The sequence below is a fragment of the Callospermophilus lateralis genome, unplaced genomic scaffold (genome assembly GCF_048772815.1).
Source record: "Callospermophilus lateralis isolate mCalLat2 unplaced genomic scaffold, mCalLat2.hap1 Scaffold_124, whole genome shotgun sequence".
Classification (NCBI taxonomy): Eukaryota; Metazoa; Chordata; class Mammalia; order Rodentia; family Sciuridae; genus Callospermophilus; species Callospermophilus lateralis.
The window spans coordinates 2,179,072-2,201,103 of record NW_027512424.1 but is presented as its reverse complement, the minus strand read 5'-3'; the positions used below and the strand labels follow the sequence as shown (position 1 = coordinate 2,201,103).

The 22,032-nt window shown below is 36.5% G+C and overlaps 1 protein-coding gene across 1 annotated transcript; it reads left to right on the top strand.

Moving 5' to 3' along the window:
• The first annotated feature begins 561 nt into the window (after positions 1–561).
• Positions 562–10,534, top strand: LOC143387464 (transport and Golgi organization protein 1 homolog). Its single transcript, XM_077108060.1, has 12 exons — positions 562–616; positions 1,493–1,575; positions 2,218–2,340; positions 2,439–2,547; positions 3,588–3,643; positions 3,732–3,822; positions 3,994–4,132; positions 8,845–8,946; positions 9,770–9,830; positions 9,945–9,980; positions 10,057–10,124; positions 10,519–10,534. Exons 1-12 carry the CDS (start codon positions 562–564, stop codon positions 10,532–10,534), a joined length of 939 nt encoding a protein of 312 aa, XP_076964175.1.
• The last annotated feature ends 11,498 nt before the right edge of the window (positions 10,535–22,032 follow it).

Genomic DNA, 22,032 nt, shown 5'->3' with positions numbered 1-22,032 from the left:
TAAGAATCACAACTTGGTAAGAGTTTTGCTGCTAAGTGTTGCTGTAATTTGGCTTTTGAAATATTTTGTAAAATTGGTTAAGTTGAACTTAGTCCAGCTGTTAACTAAAGTAAGATTAGGAGTCAAGGAAGTTGAACCCACTTCTGTGCCCATTTTGTGGAACTTTTAAGTACTGATACAACAAATTATTTTTATGAGCCTAGGAAATATTTTTATTCTCAACCTTGGATAATTTTTATATTGCTTTGCTCTGCCCTTGGAAACATGCAGATCAACTAAAAAACTATTGTCCAATTGAACAGTATTTGTTTACTTTTTACTTGAAAGAGTAATGAATTAATCAATTTTCTGTACTTAAAAAAATTTTACTTACATATTTCATTTTCAATTTTTATAAGTTTCTGTAATTACATAAAAGTTGCAAAAGATAGTAGAGAGTGTGTTCTGAAATATCCTACCCCCAAGTAAGCTTGATCACCTAGCTGAGGTAGTATTTATCAGATTTCTCCACTGTAAAAATTCTTTCCAATTCTTTTCATATTATATTCTTTGGAAGTTACCATGCACAGCCCACAGTTAAAGTATGAAGAGTTACGAGCTCAGGATGCAGCTCATGGTAGAGCACTTGCCTAGCATGCATGAGTACCAGGATTCAATCCCAGGCATTGCAAACAAAGATTGCAGAGTTATGTCCACTTCCTTAAGGAGCAAATATATTTATAAATTTTTTGGAATTCTTCTGTATGTGAGATTAGTCTATTCTCCCTTAAATTTTATCATTTTTTACTTCAGATAAGAAAATTTTAAAAATGATCTTGGGAAATTTTTTTCTCTATCACTAGAAAAAAATTAGTAATTTGAACTGGTATATTTGAAACAGTAATTAATTAATTTTCTATGCTTTAAAACATTTTATTATTGCATTATGATTTTCTATACTTTGACCTTTTTTTCTGGTTATCTCATAAACAGTAAGGTTGTGGATGCCATGAAATATTTATGACTTCATTGACCTCATCTCTTTCAGTTCTTGATTTTTTGCTTAGTCCAAAGCTGGATCCCCTGCATTTACCTGAAATGTAATGGGATGGCTTGACAAATACTTTGATGTGTTTATCTTTTTTAGTATATATATGTGTGTACACACACACACACACATATATCAGTATTTCTACTGAAATCCTAATGCATATTTTGTGTTCTGTTTTCACCTGGCAGATAATGGAAAATAAGAAATCTATAGAGAAGCTTAAAGATGTCATTTCAGTGAATACTTCTGAACTTTCAGAGGTAAAGCTGCCAATTCTTGCTAATGGGATATTAATACTACATCTTAGTTTTGTTGCGGACCAAAAATTTGAAGTGTGCTAAAATGTGCAAAAAATGAGAACTATATGATGTCTGGTTTGGGAAAGTATAACTTTGTTTTTTCTTTGGAATTAATTCACTAACTGTAGTGTTTTGAATTAGCTTCAAATTCTCCTTAATGAAGCTAAGCTTCGTGAAGAGAAGGTGAAGTTGAAATGCTGTCAGCTTCAGAAAGAAAATACCATGCTTAAGAAGACGAAAGAGCAGGTAAAGAAAATTTGATGTCATACATAATGTAAACTAGAGAAGTGAATATCATTATCTTGTATCTTTCTTGGATCTGTTTCTGAGGTAAGGAATATTCATGTAGGACCTTTTCTAGATATGCAAACTTTAAACATGCTCCCTAAATTGAGTGCATATATATGTTCTCCATCTGTTTTGGATTTTTGGATTATTGCTTTTCTTATCAAATGTCAATCAGTTATTAACTTGCATAGCCTCAAAGAAACTTTTTAAACCAGAAAATTAAGTATGTTATGATCCTCTTTTGAGTAGTTACTGATTCACCGGCCAAGGGAAGATTACATGATAAGGAGTGTAAATTTAGGAGACAGTCATATGTGCCCAGCCATTCCTGCTGGAAGTAAATTATTTGAATTGGCAGCAATTTTCTGGGGAATGCAATAAACAGGGTCAACTTCCTGAGAGCTCTGATGTTCTTACTGCAGCTGTGAGAGTTGGGGCCACTCTGCCCTCTTCCTTAACCAAGGTCTCAACCTCCTCGATTGAGGCAGGCCACCGAGGAGTATGGTTCTCTATTTCTTTGTCTAAGTCTTGTAGTCCTGATGTATCCAGTGCAGAAACCCCTCCCTAACCCATAGGAATTCATGTGTTTTGACTTTTCAGTTGCAGCAGGAAGTCAAAGACTGGAGTACATCACAAGCTGAGCTCAGTGAACAAATCAAATCATTTGAGAAGTCCCAGGAAGATTTACTTGTAGCTCATAATCCCAAAGATGATACTATTAATGTAAGTTTATACGCCAAATACATGTTTCATCTCATGAATTCTCCTGAAATCTTCTGAATTAAAATCGAGAGTCTTCCAACCTTTTGCTTCTTTTCTAGGCTTTGACTAATTATATCACACAGTTGAATCGGTTACAATGTGAATCTGAATCTGAGGATCAAAATAGAGAAGATGAGTCAGGTGAATTAACCAATGGAGAGGTAGCAGGTAAGATCAGTCTCAGGGAGGTTGAATCCTTTTTTTTTTGCTTTTCTGTGTTTAATTAAGTATTTATACAGATGCCACTTTTCAGCTGGTTGATTTTCTTCTTAAGCTTCAGGGTTGTAGACACATATCACTGGATCTATAGATATGTCTATTGCATTGGCAGAGGTGGGTTGCTGGGGTATAATGTAGCAATAGGCATGTGAAGAACACTGACTTTTTCTATCCCATTGAAAACTAGTAAGTACACTGCAGCTACAATAGTCACATCCAATACCTCTGAGTATTGAACATTGTACAGTAAGAGAAATTTGTTTCTTAACTTATGCAGATGATAGTTGATTTTGATACTCATCATCTCTCTGGCTCTGTGGTTTTAAGGTCCACAGTCAGTCTTAAGAGTCCGGAGGTAGTTGGAACCATAAACTAAGGCTGTGAGAACAGAGGCTAGAGACTATCAGAAAGCTAGAGAGAGGGAGTGTAACAGTGTTTACTGATGAGGAAAATATTTCCAGATGTTTTCTCCCAAGTTGGATATTGCTTACATAGCAAGTATTTCAAACCACACCTGGTAGTAGATTCAGGGAGAAAATAGAGGATTTAATCTTTCTAAATAAGACACTTACTTGCCCAGGTGAAGATAGATCTGAGAGAGGAAGAAAAGCTTTTATCTTACAAGAATAGCATAGATAACATTTTAGTTCTGCAAACTAGAAATTCACCTTTTCTTTTGTTTTGTTTTTAAGACAGACACAGTACTTTTATTTATTTTTATGCTGAGGATCAAACTCAGTGCCTCACACATACTAGGTGAGCACTCTACCACTGAGCAACAACCCCAGCCTGAAATTCACCTCTCTCTCTTTTTTTTTTTAAATCTAAGCTTGCAATTCTCTTAAAAGTCATTAGTCTAATCAGTTTAGTTATTTAATTGATTTTTTTTCTTCTGGTGTTTGAACACAATCATTATTTAGTTTGGGGAAGTTAGGAGAATATAGAGTTAAAAGTAAGGAAAGAAAAAGCTAAAATCTTTTGTTTTTTAGGTGATCGGAATGAGAAGATCAAAGATCAAATTAAGCAGATGATGGATCTCTCTCGGGTACAGTTCTTTGTAAGAGTCCCATAGTGCCTGTGAATTCTTCCTGTGCCTCACTTTTAAGAATACCTCTCTTTTCTGCAATTTTTAGACACAAACTACAATATCAGTAGTTGAAGAGGATCTAAAACTTTTACAACCTAAGCTAAGAGCCTCGATGTCCACAAAATGTAATCTAGAAGGTGGGTTCTTCTTGAGAAGAAATTGCCATGTTGGAAAGTCTTAAAATTTTATTGGAAAGATAAAGAATGGCTTCTTGCTTTTATGCTTCTTACTTTTCTTGGCACTACTCCCTCAAACAAGTTCTTAAGTCCTTGTAAACATATAGAGATAAGCTGTTTTATCCTTTACAGACCAAATAAAGAAATTAGAAGGTGACTGCAATTCACTACAGTCTTCTAAAGTTGTACTGGAAGAGGAATGCAAAACTCTAAGGCAGAAAGTGGAGATTTTAAAAGAACTCTACCAGAAAGATGTGATGGCACTACAAAAGTAAGATTTTCATTGTTTGTTATTGTTATCACTGTGTGAACTAATAGATAATTTTATCTTTTCTTAAGATTATTTACAATTTCTTCTAGTTGTAATAAGTAGAGACTTGTCTTTTTTCCTTTGTTTTTTGTTTCCTATAAGTTGCATTTTTCTTTCCATCGTCAGTCTTAAGAGTCCTTAGGTAGTTGGAACCATAAACTAAGGCTGTGAGGACATCGTAATCAATTGTCAAATTCATATGAAGGCAGGAAGTGGTAAAATGGTATTAACAGTCACTGATGTGGAAATACCTCTCAAAGTTCTAGACCCTTTCTATGATCCCCCTATTTATTTTAATTAACTTTCATTGTGATCAGTTATGTAATTCTAATGTTTTGAACTTGTATCTCTAACTCTGGACCTTTAAAAATACTGAGTGATTTGGAATGACATGTTTTAGTAGAATAAAAACTTCAAAAAGGAATAATATTTACTTATTGATGGTACAAGTTTTGGACTTGAATATCTCAGATGTTCACACAAAATGGAACTGTGGCAAGGACCTTAGGAGTTATGATTACAGAAGTACTTGTTTGTAGTATATATTTATATATTAATCTTCTTAGTGTGGAGCTAGTTATTTTTTGAAAGTTCATTTGAAGTTTTTAATCCACAAAAATACTTGAATTCTCTAGAAATAGGTTGTGTCAGATTTTATTTGTTTGCACCTGATTTTACTCTTTGGTATATATATATATCTTGTAAAGCAAAGACAGACCTTCTTACAGACCTAACTATTTTTAGGTATTTTGACTTCTGTTGCCTAATTAATGCATTAAATATTGAAACCTTTCCATTAACTTTTCTAAAATTCTGTGATCTCCAAGCGACCTTTTTCGAATCTCAAATTTTTGTTCAGGCCAGTTCTAAATTCCTGGCCTGTTTCAAAGAAACATTTCTCATTTTATCATTTTTTTTTAAAGAACACTTGTTTTCTCTGTCCCTACTAGTAATCTGAATGACCTAAATGGCAACTAATTTTCTTTGTAATGCAGTTAAATTGTAGCACTATTTTTCTCAACTCCTCCAAAATTCAGTCATCATCTGTGGTTTGTACTCTTTTTACTCATCCCTAGGTACTATGTTAGTTCATGCCTGTGTCATCTTTTCTGTTTCTAACCAGGATCATCTCTCTTCATTCTCCATTTTTTATATTTGTATATAACTTATTTCAAATTCTTAGTAGTTTTCTCTATAGCCGCTTGAGTGGACTTTCTAAAATATAAGTCTGTGCATGTCAATATGTGCCTGTGGTATATGAAGAATTTGCTTTCTATTTGATGACCTGTTCTTTTTTTCTTCCTTGTATCTTTTTAATAGTTTAAATATTTTTAATTATTTTCCTCATCCCCTGTATAAGCTTGTTGTAATCATAAATTATAATGGAATTATAATTATATAATTATTATTTTATTCATCTTCTCATAATTTAAAGGCCATGGTATATATTCTGGATTTAATAAAAACCTGACATAGATTAATAGGTTTATTATTTTTTTTATGGGCTTTAAGTAGCTCCTGAATCAGATAACTGTTGTGGCATTGTATGTTAGTACTTCTTATACTGTGAACTCCACAAGACATTCATTCAATTTATACACATATTTAAAGTTTCTATAGTTCTGCATTCTACACTGTTGGTTTCTTATTTGAAATTATTTTCATTCTATTTGAACATTGTCCTTTAATGATAGATTTGATTAGTGTATCAAAGGTAGTACAAGGATAAACAGAGAATAGTATTTTATCCACTAAATATTGCTACCTTTATAATCTGTATTAGGTTGACATGAACTTCATGATTAGAGTTAAAACCAGTTTCCATTTTTAAAGGATCTTTCTTTTGGCTACTGAATTTTGACTGTTACTTAGTTTTAGCAATTTAAAAATATCCAATTAATTACCATCTGTTTTAATTTTTTTCTTTAAGGGTCCATTATCATTGTTGTTTGGTCTTATCCCTCCCGTAGTTTCTGTAGTCCTTTCTCTGTTTTTATAACAGTTGTATTGGGAAGTGCCTATGTGTAGTTTCCCCACCCCACCCACTTTTCCTCTTGCAGTTATGTTGCTTGGGACCTTTAAACACTTCTTGAATTTTCGAGTCTTTTTCTAAATGTTGATTTTACCTCATTCTCTCTTCTGATTATAATAATGCATATTAGAATTTGATTTCCCCTGCCTCCTACATTCTGGATTTACTTCTTCTGGATATTTTCTTCTGACCTGTCTTAAAAGCGCTAGGATTTATTTTACTTCCCAAATCTGCTGCTAAAATCATTCATTGAGTTTAGGATTTTAAAAAATCCAGGGTTTAAAATATTATTTTAGTTGTAGATGGACACAATATTTTATTTTTTATAGGATTTTTTTAAGAGAGAGAGAAAGAGAATTTAAAATTTATTTTTTAGTTTTTCTCAGACACAACATCTTTGTTTGCATGGGGAGCTGAGGATTGAACCCGGGCCGCACGCATGCCAGGCGAGCACGCTACCGCTTGAGCCACATCCCCAGCCCGACACAATATTTTATTTATTTTATGTGGTGTTGAGGACTGATCCCAGTGCCCCACACATCTGGGGCTCGTGCTTCACCACTGAGCCACAACCCCAGTCCTATTTCAGTACTCCAGCTCAAACCCAGGACCTTGAGCCATGTGCTCTACTATTGAGCTACCTCCCCAGATGCCTTGCTCTTTCTCATAAGGGACTAGGGTCTTACTGCTTTCCAAGCTATCTTTAATCTCATAATTCTGCCTCTGCCTCCTGAGTATCTTTGACTGTAGGTAGGTCACCACACCCAACTATTTCTTGGTTTTATAGATTATAATCCTTTGACAAAATTCATAATCTTTTTTTTTTCCTCTTTTGTGGTGCTGGTGTTTGAACCCAGAGCCTTGTGCGTGCAAGGCAGCACTTTACCAACTAAACTATGTTCCCAGCTCTGAAATTCATAATCTTGACTTTACTTTTTTGACTATATAAAGCACAGTGATTTTAAAACATGTGCAGATAACCCCATTCGGTGGTTTCCGTTTCTGTGGGATTTTTTCTCACAGAATTTTGTCTTATGGAGTGCCTGGTCAGTTTTGATTGGCCAACATTGTTGTGATAATTATAGATGAAATTTGCGGACTAAGACGAAGTTATCTTCTTATAGAAAAGTGTTGAGGTTACTTGAGTAAGATTGTCACTTTAAACTTAGTCAGCAATTAAGATAATTCAAAAATGACTTGTCTTTTCAATGTTTCAGTATTGTTCCTTTTAGATTTTTTGCCTGTTCATCACTTAAGTGTGCAGTACTTTCTAATCTAAACTCAAAGGCTAGGGCTTTTATTAAGGGTCCCTTTATTGGTAGCCTCTTTTTTCCTCTAAGCCCAGGAATTTAATGAAGGCTTGGTTCAGACTCATATCTTTGTGTTATCTTCAATAGGAGAAAAGTACCTTAAAGTGCCAGCCTTGCTTGTAGTTCTGAGATTCCTTTTTCTAATGGATCTTGGCCACATACATATATCTTCACTGACTTTTTAGCTTGGATCCCTTCAAACACAATTTTATATTCTTATAAAGATGTTTTGATTGTTCTTAGTGCTCTCAGACTAACTCTTTGATAATTGGAAACAAAATTCTCTCTTTTCTTCAAGATTCAGTTTTCTCCATATTCCTTCTTAAGCCAGTGGGGAAAATTATTATATTCCTTTAGGCATCATTTATACCTGAAACAGTGAGCTCTTTTATTCTTTAGCATCTTACAAGGTAACTAGTATATTATAGCCACTCATAAAATACTTGCTGAAGAATTAAATGAGAAGCTATATAAGAATATATAATCCCCTTTTTCTATTTGGTATCAGTAATCCTTTTTTACTGTAGTTCTTCTGATTTATGGAAAATTAAGTTTCAAGTTAATTATCTTTTGAATTGGAACTATGGCTAAAGTAGTACAAGGATAGCAGAAAATAGTATTTTTTAAAACATTAAATGTGGCTACCTTTGTGTCAGTAGATGAACATGTTGAGTTTCATGATCAGAGTTAAAACTTGTCAGTAGATAATACTCTGATAGTGGGTCAGTTTGGCTTCTTTTTCTGGTTGATAGACATTATCAAAACTCAGATTTGTCATTTTGCTTAATTTACAATTCTTTTGAAATAGATATCTAAAGTGTGAAAAATGTTCTGTGCTTAATTGCATAGCTAAAAGACATATTCTAGAAGATTTTTTCTTTGACTGACTATATCTTTATTATGGTACCAGTCTTGGATTGAGAAAAGAGTTCCTCCATGACAAAGATATACTTAGTGTCCTACCCATGGCAGAAACGAGAAAAGAATTATCCCTTGCTTTATCCTAATATGTTTAATTATGTTAGGTTGATCAGTCCTGATCTTCCACATTGAAGTAAATCCTGATCTTCCACATTGAAGTAAAGTGAGTTTTTATTATCTTACACACAGGAGACTTGCCCTTGGGGCACATGTTGTTTTCACATTTATTTTATTTACTGGTAAGTTGAGAATTAAGAGGAGAAGTTAGAAAATGTAAGTGATTTGCCAGAGTTTGATTTATGAAATTGCAGGTTTGAATTCCTATTTTATGTGCCTAAGCATTTTATAGAATTGTGGGAAGTGATATTCACAAAGAGAAACTTTTGATTTGATAACTGGCTTTATTTTAGGAAACTGATTCAAGAAGAATGTGAGAGACTAGAAAAAGAGCAGCAGCTGTCAGCTGCAGATGAAAAGGTGGTTTCCGCTGTACAGGAAGTTAAAAATTACAAGTGAGTTCAGTTTCTAAAGGAGGGTGTCAATGTCTAATGAATTAGTGTTAGCTTTCTTTTTAATCTTTTTTTTTTACATTATGTAGATAGAAGAAAATAGCATGGAAGTATAAATAACGAGAGGATATGAACACATTCAATTCACACAGGAGAAAAAATAACTTTCAACTTAACAAATGAAAAATGTTAACAAAAATTTACTTGTACCCAATGGGCAAGACCATAGGGAACTTGGTCAATGCAAACAGTTCTGGGGGTTTTGTATGTTGTAGTAATTCTTTAAGAAATCAGTTTGCTGTGTGTTATATCAAGACCCACAAAAGTGTGGCATTTGATAGACCTTGGAAATCTTCTATGGATATAATTTGAAAAAAAGAAAAAAAGTTTTAAGGACAAAGATATTTCTAGCAGAATTACTTGAGAACACACTGATGAACAGTTAAGGAATTAAATGATAAAAAAGTTATTAGTATTAGGTTTTTATTTTATTTATTTATTTATTTATTTTTGGTGCTTTACTACTAAGCTACATCCTTAGACCTTTTTTTTACTTTGAGACAGGGTCTCAGTTGCATAGGTTCCCACTTAATTGCTGAGACTGACCTCGAACTTGTGATCCTCCTGTCTCAGCTTCCCAATCATTGGGATTACTGGCTTGTGGCATTGCACCTGGCCTGTAGTATTAGTTTTGATCACACTGGATTCATATAACTAGAGAAATGTTTTTCTTATGTATGATAAAAGTCTTTAAAAGTATAGCTGATGGAATAAAGGGAAAATGGTTAGAATGTTTCAAATTTTATTCAATTGTTGTAATTTTTAGGCGGAGAATTGAAGAGATGGAAGAAGAATTACAGAAAACCAAGTGCTCATTTAAAAACCAGGTAGTAATTAATACTGTCCTGTAGTTGTAGAATTCTTTGATATCTAATACAGACAATTATAGGCTATTATAATGAGTCCCTAAAAACATTTTCTTAATGTGTTGTCTTTTTCAGATTGCTATGCATGAGAAGAAAGCTCATGATAATTGGGTAAGATTTTTTTCCCCTTTTCTTTATTTTTTGCATAGCCTACCGCAACTGAATTTGAATATTTTCTCTTTAATAGCTCAAAGCTCGTTCTGCAGAAAGAGCTATAGCTGAAGGGAAAAGGGAAGCTGCTAATTTGAGACAGAAGTATGTGATTTTTGTATCTTACTGTATGTTTTATAGTGTTTTAAGGTTATGCTAGGTATTATCTATGATTGCTGTTTCATAATTCAGCCCATTCTTTCTCAATATTCAAGACTATTGGAAATGACCCAAAAGATGGCAATGCGGCAAGATGAACCTGTGATTGTAAAACCAATGCCGGGGAGACCAAATTTACAAAATCCTCCTGGGAGAGGTAGGGGGCACTTTGTAAAAGGAGCTATTTTATTTCTTGGTGCAGAATGTATGTAAATTACTTTTTATTTCTGTGTGTAATGGTTATGAAATAATCTAAATGATTTGCTAAAGCGGGAGGTGTGGGGGTTGGTGTCAGGGAGAAGGCTGCCTTAAAGTAGTAACACGGCATTGCTATCTTTAGGTCCACTGAGCCGTAATGGCTCTTTTGGTCCATGCCCCTTGAGTGGTGGAGAATGTTCCCCTCCACTGACAGCAGAGCCAGCTGGGAGACCTCCTTCTGCTACTCTTAATCAAAGAGATATGCCTAGAAATGGATTTGGTGAGCATTCACATGTTGCTTTATAGTAAACTGCTTCAAGGTTTTGGGTTTTTTTTCCCTTTTGAATATTCTAATGAAAACATAGAATTTGGGCCTGTACAATATATAGAAGATAATTTCTTACTTTATCTTAGTGAATGTTTTCTGTAAAATCTGTTCTAGAATAGAAAACATTTTTTTTTTCCTGGAGGTCCCTGTATTGTTTTTTTCTTTTAAATTTTACACTGTGAAGTGTAAACCTTTATCTTTAAATTAAATCTCTATGGTGTTCCTTTCCCAAATATTATAAAAGTAGCCTTAAACTTTATGTGGCATACATATTTCCAATATGAAATACTGAGTCTTATTTCCAATTCTAAATAGGACTGTAGTCTTGGTAAGATTGGAAGTCAGGTTATACAGACTAAAGAAAAGCCAACCTACACATACTTCAAGTCTATAGCTTAAAGTTTAGGACCAGTATGTATTAATTTGCTGTTCTATCAACCCAAGGCAGTTATTTATTTTACTTAAGTCTCTTTATAAATTGTGATTTACGTATTAGGCAACCCATTTTTTTAAAAAAATATTTTTAATTGTAGATGGTGTGGTGCTGAGAATCAAACCCAGTGCCTCACGCATGCTAGGCAAACACTCTACAACTGAGCTAAGACACCAACCCCTGGGCAACCCATTTTTAATGTTGCTTTCTAGTTATTGTTGAACCCTGACCTGTCCACCAGTGGTATATTTCTTCTGAAAAATACATACAAGGGCTCTGATCTTTCTTTCCCAAGGGTCAATGGATGGACCTTTACCTCGTACTCAATGGTCTTCTGAGGCATCTGGGAAACCCGTTGCCTCTGGTAAAGAGACCAAGTAATTTCAAAGAATCTGTAATTGTGGATGCAGGATTTTTATTCTTTTCATGTTAGAATAAGTCTGAATCCATTCTTTGATCTCTAACAGACCCAGGATGTGGTCCAGCTCACATGAACAGCAGCTCCAGAAGTTCTTCTCCAGCTAAGGTGACGGATGAGGGCAAGGTAAGTTCTGTAGTTACTGTGAATCACGTGGTCGTGCAGGAACATGTAGCTTTCCTACAGTTCTTGCTCTTTGCTTTATCCTTCTTTGTGTTCTATTTGTACTGTCCCATTTGTTTTTTAAAAAGCAAACTGTTCCCCAAGAACCTGAGACCCCCTCAGTTTCTACCATTACTTCTTTGACTGAGCATCCAGTTGGAGTAAGTACTTAGAGGTTGAGAACTGAATTGGGTTTTATTCTGTGCATTTCTGGGAAGGATATTCAGAGCATGACACTGATCTTGTTTGCTTTAAACTGCATGCAATAATGAGCTTACTTTTCTCCTTAACTTGGAAATGTGGCTTAAGTGTGTACAACTATAATGAACTACAGAATGTGAAAAGTTATCACTCTAACTTTATATGGTGTTTTGTGTTGAATGTTCTAAGGCAAAGTAAATTCATTATAAATTATATAATTCATCATTTTTATTTTTGTTTGGAAGAATGCTATTTAAGAATTCCTCCATTTGTGCAAACCCTACTTTGAGTGATTTGAATTAGATTGGTATCAGATTTTCTAAAAGTGAAATACTGTTTCATTGCAACAATGATAATCTGAAATGACCTCTTGAGCCAGTCCCAAGAAATGGTCTCATTTGTTCACATAAGTGCATTCTCTTGTAACTGTGTTGCTATTATATCTGGTAGGTCTTCTGCAGCTCTATAATAAAATAAATTTTTAATTGTTTAGTTTCAAACCCACTACTCATAGGAAATGATAAATCAATATCTCAAATGGTGTACAGTAAATGAAAGTAAATATTAAAGCCTTGTCTTCCTAATTTGTGTATATAGCATTGTGTTGGAGAATACTTCTCAAGTTCCAGTGTATACATATTCTAGGAATATACATCTCTGGAGCAATCTAAGGGCAGCTGAGATAAGACCCCCAAACCCCTTTGTAGTAGAAGATTTAAAAGAGAGCAAAGACCCGTTGTTAGAGAGGAGTAGAGGTGGGAAAAGCATGACTTGGAGGCAAACCTGGGATTGAGACCCTTTAATATGCAGTGTGGCCTTCAACAAATTATGATAATCCATTTGCTTTTGTTCCCTCTTATTTAAAACAAGGAGACAGTCTACTTAAAGGTCTCAGAGGTTGAATAATATACGAAAGACTTACTGAAGATACTCTGAATAGTAGCTCTTATTACGTGGGTAGAGAATGGATTTTTCATTTTATTCTGTTCTTTCTTAATATGGAAGTAATGAGCTATTGTGATGAAAGGGAAGTGATGGGGGGGGGGACTCCCTTTGAAATAGGTTGTAGTGAATACAGCATGACATACTGGTCAGAAATCACCTCTGTTAATAACCTCTGCCGGTCCTCTTGCCTTTCCCTTTCCTGAGCAGATATAATCAGTAACAAACTGCTCCCTCTTGTGGAATCCTTCTAACTTCTGGAAGCTGTCAGTGGGAATACACAGGAGGGGTGGGTAGAGTTTTGTTGCACTGATGGTGTTCTCTGGACAGGTGCCTGTTTTGGGTTTTAGCTTTTATCGGTGTTGGTACTTTGTCTTAATACATAGGAATTTTAAAACTTTTAACTTCTTTAAAATCTTAAATTGCAGGTTAATATGGCTATGAAAGGGCCCCCTCCTTTCTCAGGGGTACCCTTCATGGGCCCCCCTATGGGACCCCCGATGGGACGGCCTCCACCACCTCCCTTTTGGTATGGACCACCATTTCAGCTCGGTGGGCCTTTTGGGCCTCGGCCAATTCTTGCACCATTTGGTATGATGATCTGAACAGTAGTGATTGACTTATAAATCACATTCATCTTTCATTTCTATTGCTTGCTAAAACAGTTGGTTGCTATCTCAGGTCTTAACAATGAAAGGATACAGCTGAGTACATTTTAACTTTTCCTCCAGTTTTCTGGGACATATGGGACACTACATAATCTTATACTGAGATAGGCAATAGCTATCTCATAGACAAGGATAAGGGGCTATATAGAGAAAAGCCAGAAATATTACTTCTGCAGATGTTTGTTGAAAATATGTTGATATGCACTGCAATAGATGGAAAGGTGAATGAGACACATGCCATAACTTAAAATTTTGTCACAGATATGAAAATCCTATAGCATAAAGTTTGTAATCACCCATAATGGATGCATAAGCAGTAGGTTATAGAATATAGAAAAGGAAAAGTCAAACCCTCCTTACCTTGAGAAAAGTCAGAAGGAAGTGTTAAAGAGGAGGATTTAACAGTGACCTAATAAATGTTGCTGATTTAATTAGGTGGCTGTGGAAGGCCTTTTCCAGGAGGGCATGCACCTTGATTCTGATGGCATGTGTAAAGTCCATGCTGAAATACTTCATGAATTTTTAATGGATACAGTAATAAATAGTAAGATTTCCTTTTATCAAAATTTCTTTGATGTAGTAAAGTTCTTATTTCATAATTATCATCTTGTCATGGTAATATAGTACTTCCAAATATAAATGGAGCTCTTGTGAGATAGAAATAATTCTGCAATTATATAGTAGGGAAAGAAAAAAGATAAGCCTGGAGCTAGGTAGAGCCATGTTTAAATCCTTAATATGTTGCTTCATGGCTGGTTAGCCAGGCTATAACCTAAACTTGTTCCATTTCAGTTTGCCTCATCTGGCAAGTCAGGATGTTCACCAGTTGATGTTCTAGGCTTGGGAGAAATTAAAGACTATATTAACATACTTGAAATCACCCAAGTTCAGAAATTTCTGGGTATTTACATAACTTCCTTTTTATTTTCCAGGTCCTGGTATGCATCCACCAATAGGCTTCAGAGAATATGCACCAGGTGTTCCACCTGGACAACGGGATTTGCCTTTTGACCCTCGTGATTTTTTTCAAGGACCTGCACCATTTAGACCTTTAGGCTCATTTGGCCCAAGAGAGTACTTCATTCCTGGTACCCCATTACCACCTCCAACTCATGGTCCCCAAGACTATGGGCCACCACCTGCTGCAAAAGACTTAATGTCTTCAGGCTTTAAAGATGAACCTCCACCTACACCCAATTCTCAGAGTAGTGAGGGCTGTTCACAGGCCTTAAAACAGGGCCCATAAAATTAACCTCTGACACTTAGTCAGAAAGTGGACTATGAACTATTCATTGTGTTGAAGAATTATTGGCTTCAAAATATAAAAGTTTATTTTAAATGGTTTATGTTTTTAGAATGAAGCTGCCTTGGCGCAGTATACATTTGGAGCCAAAATATTTTCCCCCTAAATATCCCCCACTTAAACTAGAGTATCCTTCCAACTTTAAAATGTGCAATAAGGAATACCTTTGTTTTAGTTAATGTAGCATATACAATTGCTAAATGATTTAGAATGTCATAATTATGGACATTTCCTGTGGAAATGCTTTAAGAACATGTATTTCCATTATCCTATTTTTAGTGTATTCCAGTTGATAACAGAGAAATGGTGTTTTATAAGCTTGATTTTTCTCTTTAAATATCTGGTCACAGAGACTGTTACGCTAAAAATGTTTACTCAAAGATCATAAACTTCATTTTCCTTCTTGCTGAAGTTCTTTGTTGTAATAGTTCATAAAAAATTGTTTATTAATATTTCCCAAGTGTCTGTTGATTCATTGGATCGTCATGAGACTTTGTGCCTTTGGGGAAGCATGTAAACTCACTCTCAGAACTGAAGATGGTGACTTGGCAGCATATTTACTGTTGCTCACTGTTAAGGAGGCTGGACCTTGGTCAACTGTGGACTTACACAGAGGAATTTCTTTTACTTGTGAGAAGTCTTGTGGCTCTATTTTTGTAGCACATTCATGTACTTTTTTCTAACCACTGTCCATGTGAGAATGGTTTTCTGAGAATGAGATTACATTAGTAGCAAGAGTTGTTTTACCTGAAGTTCTACTGCTTTTGCCATTATTGCATTATAACGGTAAAATATAGGGTGGTATGTTGTGTCTATAAAAAATAAGGAAATTTCTTTTAAAAAATGTACACACACACACTCTTCTCTTACCCATACCTTGCCACTGATTTTCAAGAAATATGATAAGTATTCTCAAAATAGGGGCAAAAGCTTCAGTGTGAAACAAAATCTCTGTGAAACAAAATCTCTAAACTCAGAATCAAAAAGAATTTGAGTCCGTTAGGAAGAATTCAATCTACATACCCTCCATTTAATATCAGAAGCAGCAGCTATGTGTAAGAGGAAAACCATATAATACCTTATGCCATTTTTAACCATGTAAAATAAAATTTAAGTCACAAACACCAATTTTGTATGTATCTTTCAACCTCTACAGGACACAAGGCAATGCTGAAGTTACTATAACTTCTAATTTTAAAATAGCATTTAAATAAAGGTGATGTCAGCTAGGAAGATAGATTTTCAAGGAAAGGCAGATTTATTTTTTTATTCAAAGCAACAGTTGTTTTCCCTCTAAAGCCTTTTTTGTATTTATTCTATTAGTAAGCTATAATGCGTTCTATGTAGTTTATCTGAGCAGTTCTGAAGCCACCCATAGTTGCCTCTCCTTACATCCATCTGATTGTACCACTTCTGTAGCAAAGCCCAAGGTAGTTGCCCATATACCGGTTGTGAGAGAATACTGTCCCTTGATTCAATTATACTTTTGTATCTCAAAAGTTTTAGAAGTCCTCTCCAGCAAATTGTGTTTGAGTTTCTAATAATCAGGGCTGGGGTTGTGGCTCAGTGGTAGAGTGCTCGCCTAGCATGCACAAGGCACTGGGTTCGATCCTCAGCACCACATAAATGTAAAATAAAGATATTGTGTTTATCTAAAACTTAAGAATAAATATTTTAAAATAAATAAATAAATACTAATAATCAGAATAAAGGAGACTAAATTAAAATAATCCTGTTTTCAAAAATTAGGCAACAGATTGGGAGGAAATATTGTAAAAATAAAGAACTTTTATCTGTAGTACATAAAGAACACCTACAACTCAATAGGTAAGAGATAATTCAATTTAAAAATAGGTAAAAGATTTGAACAGACATTTCACAAACAAGATTTACAGAGGGAAAAATAAGCATATGAAAAGACATTCAACATTATTAGTCATTAGAAAAATGTAAATTAAACCTATAGTTAAGTATACTGATAATGGCTACAATCAAAAAGACAATAATAAATGCTGCTATACAGAGAAACAGAAAACCCCTTCATACTGCTGGTAGAGATATAAAATGGTACACCCAATTTGGAAAATTTGACAGCTACTGTAAAAAAGTTACCTACTTAACATGACTCAGCAATTCTACTTATAGGTATCTATTCAAGAGAAATGAAGAATATGTCCACATAAAATATCGCACATGATTGTTCAGTGCAGTTTTATTAATAATAACCAAAATTCAAATGTCAACCAAATAATGAGTGAATAGGCACATAAAACATGAGACAGCCATACAATGTAATACTGTAAATTCACCAATAAAAAGGAATAAAATCATAATACATGCTATGACAAGGAAATATGCTAACTGAAAGAAACTATATGCACAAAATCACATATTAGATGCTTCAAATCATGAAATGTCTAGAAAAAACAAATCTATAGAGAGGAAATATAGATAGTGGCAGTGGTTGCAAATGGGCACAAGGAATCTTTTGAATATTATAGAAAAAATACTGAAAATTGAAAAGCAAATGTGTTCATGAAGCCAGAATTAGTCAGGCAGTCAGTACAGATACATAACTTGAGTCAGGCAAGATCAAGAAGATCTCTTTTGACTGATTCCAACCATTTGGAGACTGTCCCCATAAGAGAAGAATTTTAACTCAGAGTGCTTCTTTGACCCTTTTCAAGAACCTCACACCTCCACCTGTAACCAAGGTAATCTGTCCCAAGAATTGCCCCTCTTTACAGGAAGCTTTAAGGTAGTTCATTTGTCTTTGGCTCTCTGCACTGCCCTTCCCCCTTCAGCTCACCTGTGTTCCACCTTTTGGCCACCCCACCAGGAATTTCTTGGCCTAGTTCTGGGCCTAGTCAAGGATTCAGGAAGGAGAAAAATAAGAAGAAAAGACAGGAGAACAAAGGAAGCCTAGAAAACAAAAAAAGACAGAAATCCTCACTTCTTCGGACACCAGTGTTATCGTTGTTTACCAGTGATGAGTCCTTGATTCTCCAATGTTGAAGTATAACACCAGAGAAGCACGCCGAGGCAAGTTCATAGTGGAAAGTAGAAGTTTATTAAAGGACAGCAGAAAAGACTTCTCCCGGAGGAAGAAGGGGACCCAAGAGATGGTATCCATGGAAGGGCGATGTCTTCCTCTTTTTATAGCTAAGGTTTTCTTTTAGCTTTCCTGCATTTATGTAAGTGTTCCTGTCCTTTGTTCTGTTATCTTTCAGTGATGTAATGAAGGTGGGAAGGCCTGAAGAGTGGGGCACATGTGGGCCAAAGGTAGCCTTGTGAATCCAGCAAGAATAGCTGACCAGATTCCCTCTAGGAGTGGAGGAATGTAAGAAAAAATTCTCACATCTCTTGAGAATTAACTTCTGAACTATTTAACCAAACATTGTCTTATCCTGTCCTTGGATAAGGTGTATCCAGCAAAGAGATGAGAAAATTGGGAGGCTATTCTTTTAAATTACATCGGGAGGGTGCTTGTTTCTGCTGCAGAGCTCACAGGGTTCTGTCTGAGAAATCACATCACCATCAGCACACTCAAAGAGAGAATTGAGTGCTTTCTTCTGACGGGGAGTTCAGGAATTCACAGGGATAGATATCAGATGATATATAGATATACAGATATAGATAGATAGATGATATATATAGATGGACAGATAGATAGGTAGATAGATATATAGAGAGATTGATATATAAATATAGATAAAGCAAGAGGTATTTTAAAATAGAGTGCATGCATTTCAGGCTGTCTGACCTGAGCCAGGGCTATAGCAAGAATGGTTATGGAAGAAGAAATGGTTTGTGTCACCATCACACAGAAGTTTCTAATGGTTCTTCTGCAGGCACATGACCTCTTATTTTTTCCAGAGACCATGTGTGAAGACTTCCAGAGATGTTGAGGACCTCCAAGGACATCCTGCCTGCCCCAGCACCCACTTTGAGTGCGGAATTACTTCTTTCTTGGCAGAATGGGCCAGGAAGAATTCTAGACAGGTAGGGCTGGCCAGCCATCTTCCACTGGCAGATCAGAGTCGTTGCAAGGCCACCAGGCATGGACAGAAAAGTTGGGGTCCAAGCTTTGGATGCTGCCAATGGACCCACCTTCTTTCCTGTTCTTCTTCTGACCACCAATAGATAGGAACAGGGTTGATGTCCCTTTCCATGACACAGGTAGGCCCTCTTCCAGTCCCACCCAGGCTGCATGGGAGGTGTCATGAACACTAGACGGAGTTGGAAGTTTTCCATGAATGCCTTCTGTGACCCCAATACTAACCTCTTCTTTTTGTGCCTCAATTTCCACATGGGTCAAAGGAGCTGGATAAGATGATCTTCAAGGCCCTATCAACTCTGCACATAATAGTGTTCCTAAGATTCCCTGGATTTTTTTCTTGACGTAGATTTTTTTCAATAAGCAACTTTTCCTTCTTCTCCCAGGTAAATCTTAGTCACATGTTTCTGAACGTTTCCACACCACCTTCTCTGGACTTGTCTCACTGAATCTTTGCTTTTTTTTAGGTCCTTGGTGGCCAGAGCTAGTAAGGTCTTGCCTATCTGCTCCCTGGGACACACTGATCTTATATTCCCAAGAAACTTCTTCCGTGGTAGGGGAAAGACAAAGGTGCCCCCTCTATTTGAGCATTGGCTCAGTTTTGGACCCCAGGCTGGGCTCTTTCATTTGGGTTTGTTAATTCATTAAATTTTAAAGCATTTCAGAGCCTCAAAGGAGTCAGTCCAGATGAGGAAACTGAGGCTCAGAAACCATGGCTTGTGCAATCTCCCATATTAATAAAAAGTGAAGCTGGGAATCCAACTGCATCTGTTTGGCCCTAAACTCAGAGTTTATCTTTTGCATCATGAAACCACCTGGCTTCTTCCTGGAGGAAATTCCTGATTCAAGGACAGCATTGCCAAATAGCAGAGAAGGCAGAGCACAGAATGTTGCTCTGAAGACACGAGTAAATCTCAGGTAAATAGGAAAGGGAAAAGGAGACACTCAACTCTCAGAAACTGGAAATAATCCACTTAAAGCCAAGGCTCTTGGCATGTGACATCACACCCAGACTGCTCCTAACCCAGCTTTGTCAATCTGACTCTTTAGAGAGGACTTTGTACCAAATCCTACAAGATCCCCAATGGCAGAGTGCAATGTGCCATCATTTCCAACACAGAGGAGCTGTGGGAATTTGGATAAGCTCCTCCCATGCTCAGAAGCCTTGATTTATCTATCTCAACAGAATATGGTGGGCAGTAAAACTGAACAGACTTCTCTGACTCAGATGGAAAAATATATTGTCATCTTTTACTCACAGTAGCAAAACCTGGCAGACATTTTTGAATCTCTACCTGTCACCAACTTTGAACAGTCCTTTAAAGCTTCATGAGTATTTTCATACTTTCTAGCCTGTAATTTACCCAACAGACCTCTCAGTAGGCAGGGCTGCTCCTGTCCTTGGCTGTAGTTCACAGAGTTAGAAACGAAGGTCAACCATTTATGGTTCCCAGCTTGTTGAAGTGTTGACTTGGAGTTGGAGCCCTCTGTCAACACTTCTCTATCTTCTTGTCATTTGGAGATAGCAGGCTCGTAAGGACATCTCTACAGCCACCTGTCGTCCAGATGTGCCCAAGACCCTCCTTGGCCCCATGTCCCTCCACTCGGGCCACGTGCCTGAATTCAAAGCTAGCCTCGGGACTGAGTATGGAGGCTAGAACACAGGTCAGCCCTCCTGAAGCCACTCACATCCTGAGGGCTGCTGGTCTTCTTTCCGTTTTTTTTTTTCTTTTTTTCTGTGTACTGGGGACTGAACCCAGGGATGCTTCACTCCTAAGCCCCATCCTCAGCCCTATTTTGTATTTTATTTAGAGACAGGGTCTCGCTGAGTTGCTCAGGGCCTCATTAAGTTGCTGAGGCTGGCCTCCAACTTTTGAACCTCCTGCCTCTGCCTCCTGAGCTGTTGAGATGAAAGAATGTGCCACCATACCCAGCTCTGAGTCTGCATGGACACCTGTAAATGTAGCATGACCCCAACTTGAGTGGGACTCACCCCCAGAACACTAGCCTATATAGGCATTTTCCTCTACAGCACACTCCCAAGGTCCCCTTACGTCCCACCTGCTGGTCACAGTCCCTGGGGACATGACTGGTGGAAAACTGCCCGCAGAACTGGATGATTTGGAATTTGTTCTTCTTGGTCATAGGATGCTGGCTTATTTCTGTGTCTTCAATGCCATTTTGAAACCAAGGTGGTTCAGAGTTCTTTACAAACAGCCAATCATGAATTCAACTTCATGAAGGCCAATTAATCCTGGATTCATTATAAATTTGCCCATAGGAAGTTATTAGACTTTCCCCTTTGATTGTAATTTGGGTTTTAAAGATGCTTTCAGGAGTGAAATAGAAATGTCTCTTTTCTCAGAGGGGACCTACCTTGTCAGCAATTGCCATTAACCCTGTGTGTTCATTAGTGGGTCATACACCAACCTCAGAGCAGACTGTCAGGCCTCCAGCTGAGCTCCCTGTCACCCCCAGAACTGAAAAGTTCTGCTAATGCCACACTGAATCAGAGGTGGAGGAAGTCTGATGCAGTGGCAGAATCTCATTCAAGCAGGGCACAGTGGTGCTAATCTGTCATCCAGGTGGCTCAGGAGGCTGAGGGAGGAGGATGGTAAGCAAGTTGGAGACCAGTTTTCACAGCTTAGTAAGACAGTGACTCAAAACACCAAGAGAGCGAGGGATATAGTACAATGGTAGAGCATCCCTGGGTTCCCTCCCTAGGACTGAAATCAATGAGCAAACCTGCTGCTAAATTTGGTTTACTAATACCAGATTTTTGTGAGAAATTTTGTGTCTTGTTCACGGGGTTATTGACCTGGGTTTTTGTTTTGTTTTGTTTTTCCTTGTAGAATCTTTACCTGTTGCTGTTACCAGTATGATACTTGCTTCATGGGAACATATTAGAAAACATTTCTTCTTCTTTATTAATTAATTAATTAATTAATTAATTTATTTATTTATTTAGTAAGAGTTTGAGATGCATTTGGTTTCATTCTTTGTTTTGGTACCAGAATTTGAACCCAGGGGCGCTTATCCACGGAGCCCCATCCCCAGCACTTTTTATATTTTATTGAGAGACAGGGCCTCACTGAGTTGCTTAGGCCCTCAGTTTTGCTGAGGCTGGCCTCTAATTTGTAATCC

Excerpts from the sequence above, each read along its gene's own strand:
- LOC143387464 (XM_077108060.1), top strand. The coding sequence starts at position 562 with ATGCACAGCCCACAGTTAAAGTATGAAGAGTTACGAGCTCAGGATGCA. Across the intron at positions 2,548-3,587 it reads AACCAATGGAGAGGTAGCAG|GTGATCGGAATGAGAAGATC; the intron begins GTAAGATCAGTC and ends TTTGTTTTTTAG. Across the intron at positions 9,831-9,944 it reads AGTGCTCATTTAAAAACCAG|ATTGCTATGCATGAGAAGAA; the intron begins GTAGTAATTAAT and ends TGTCTTTTTCAG.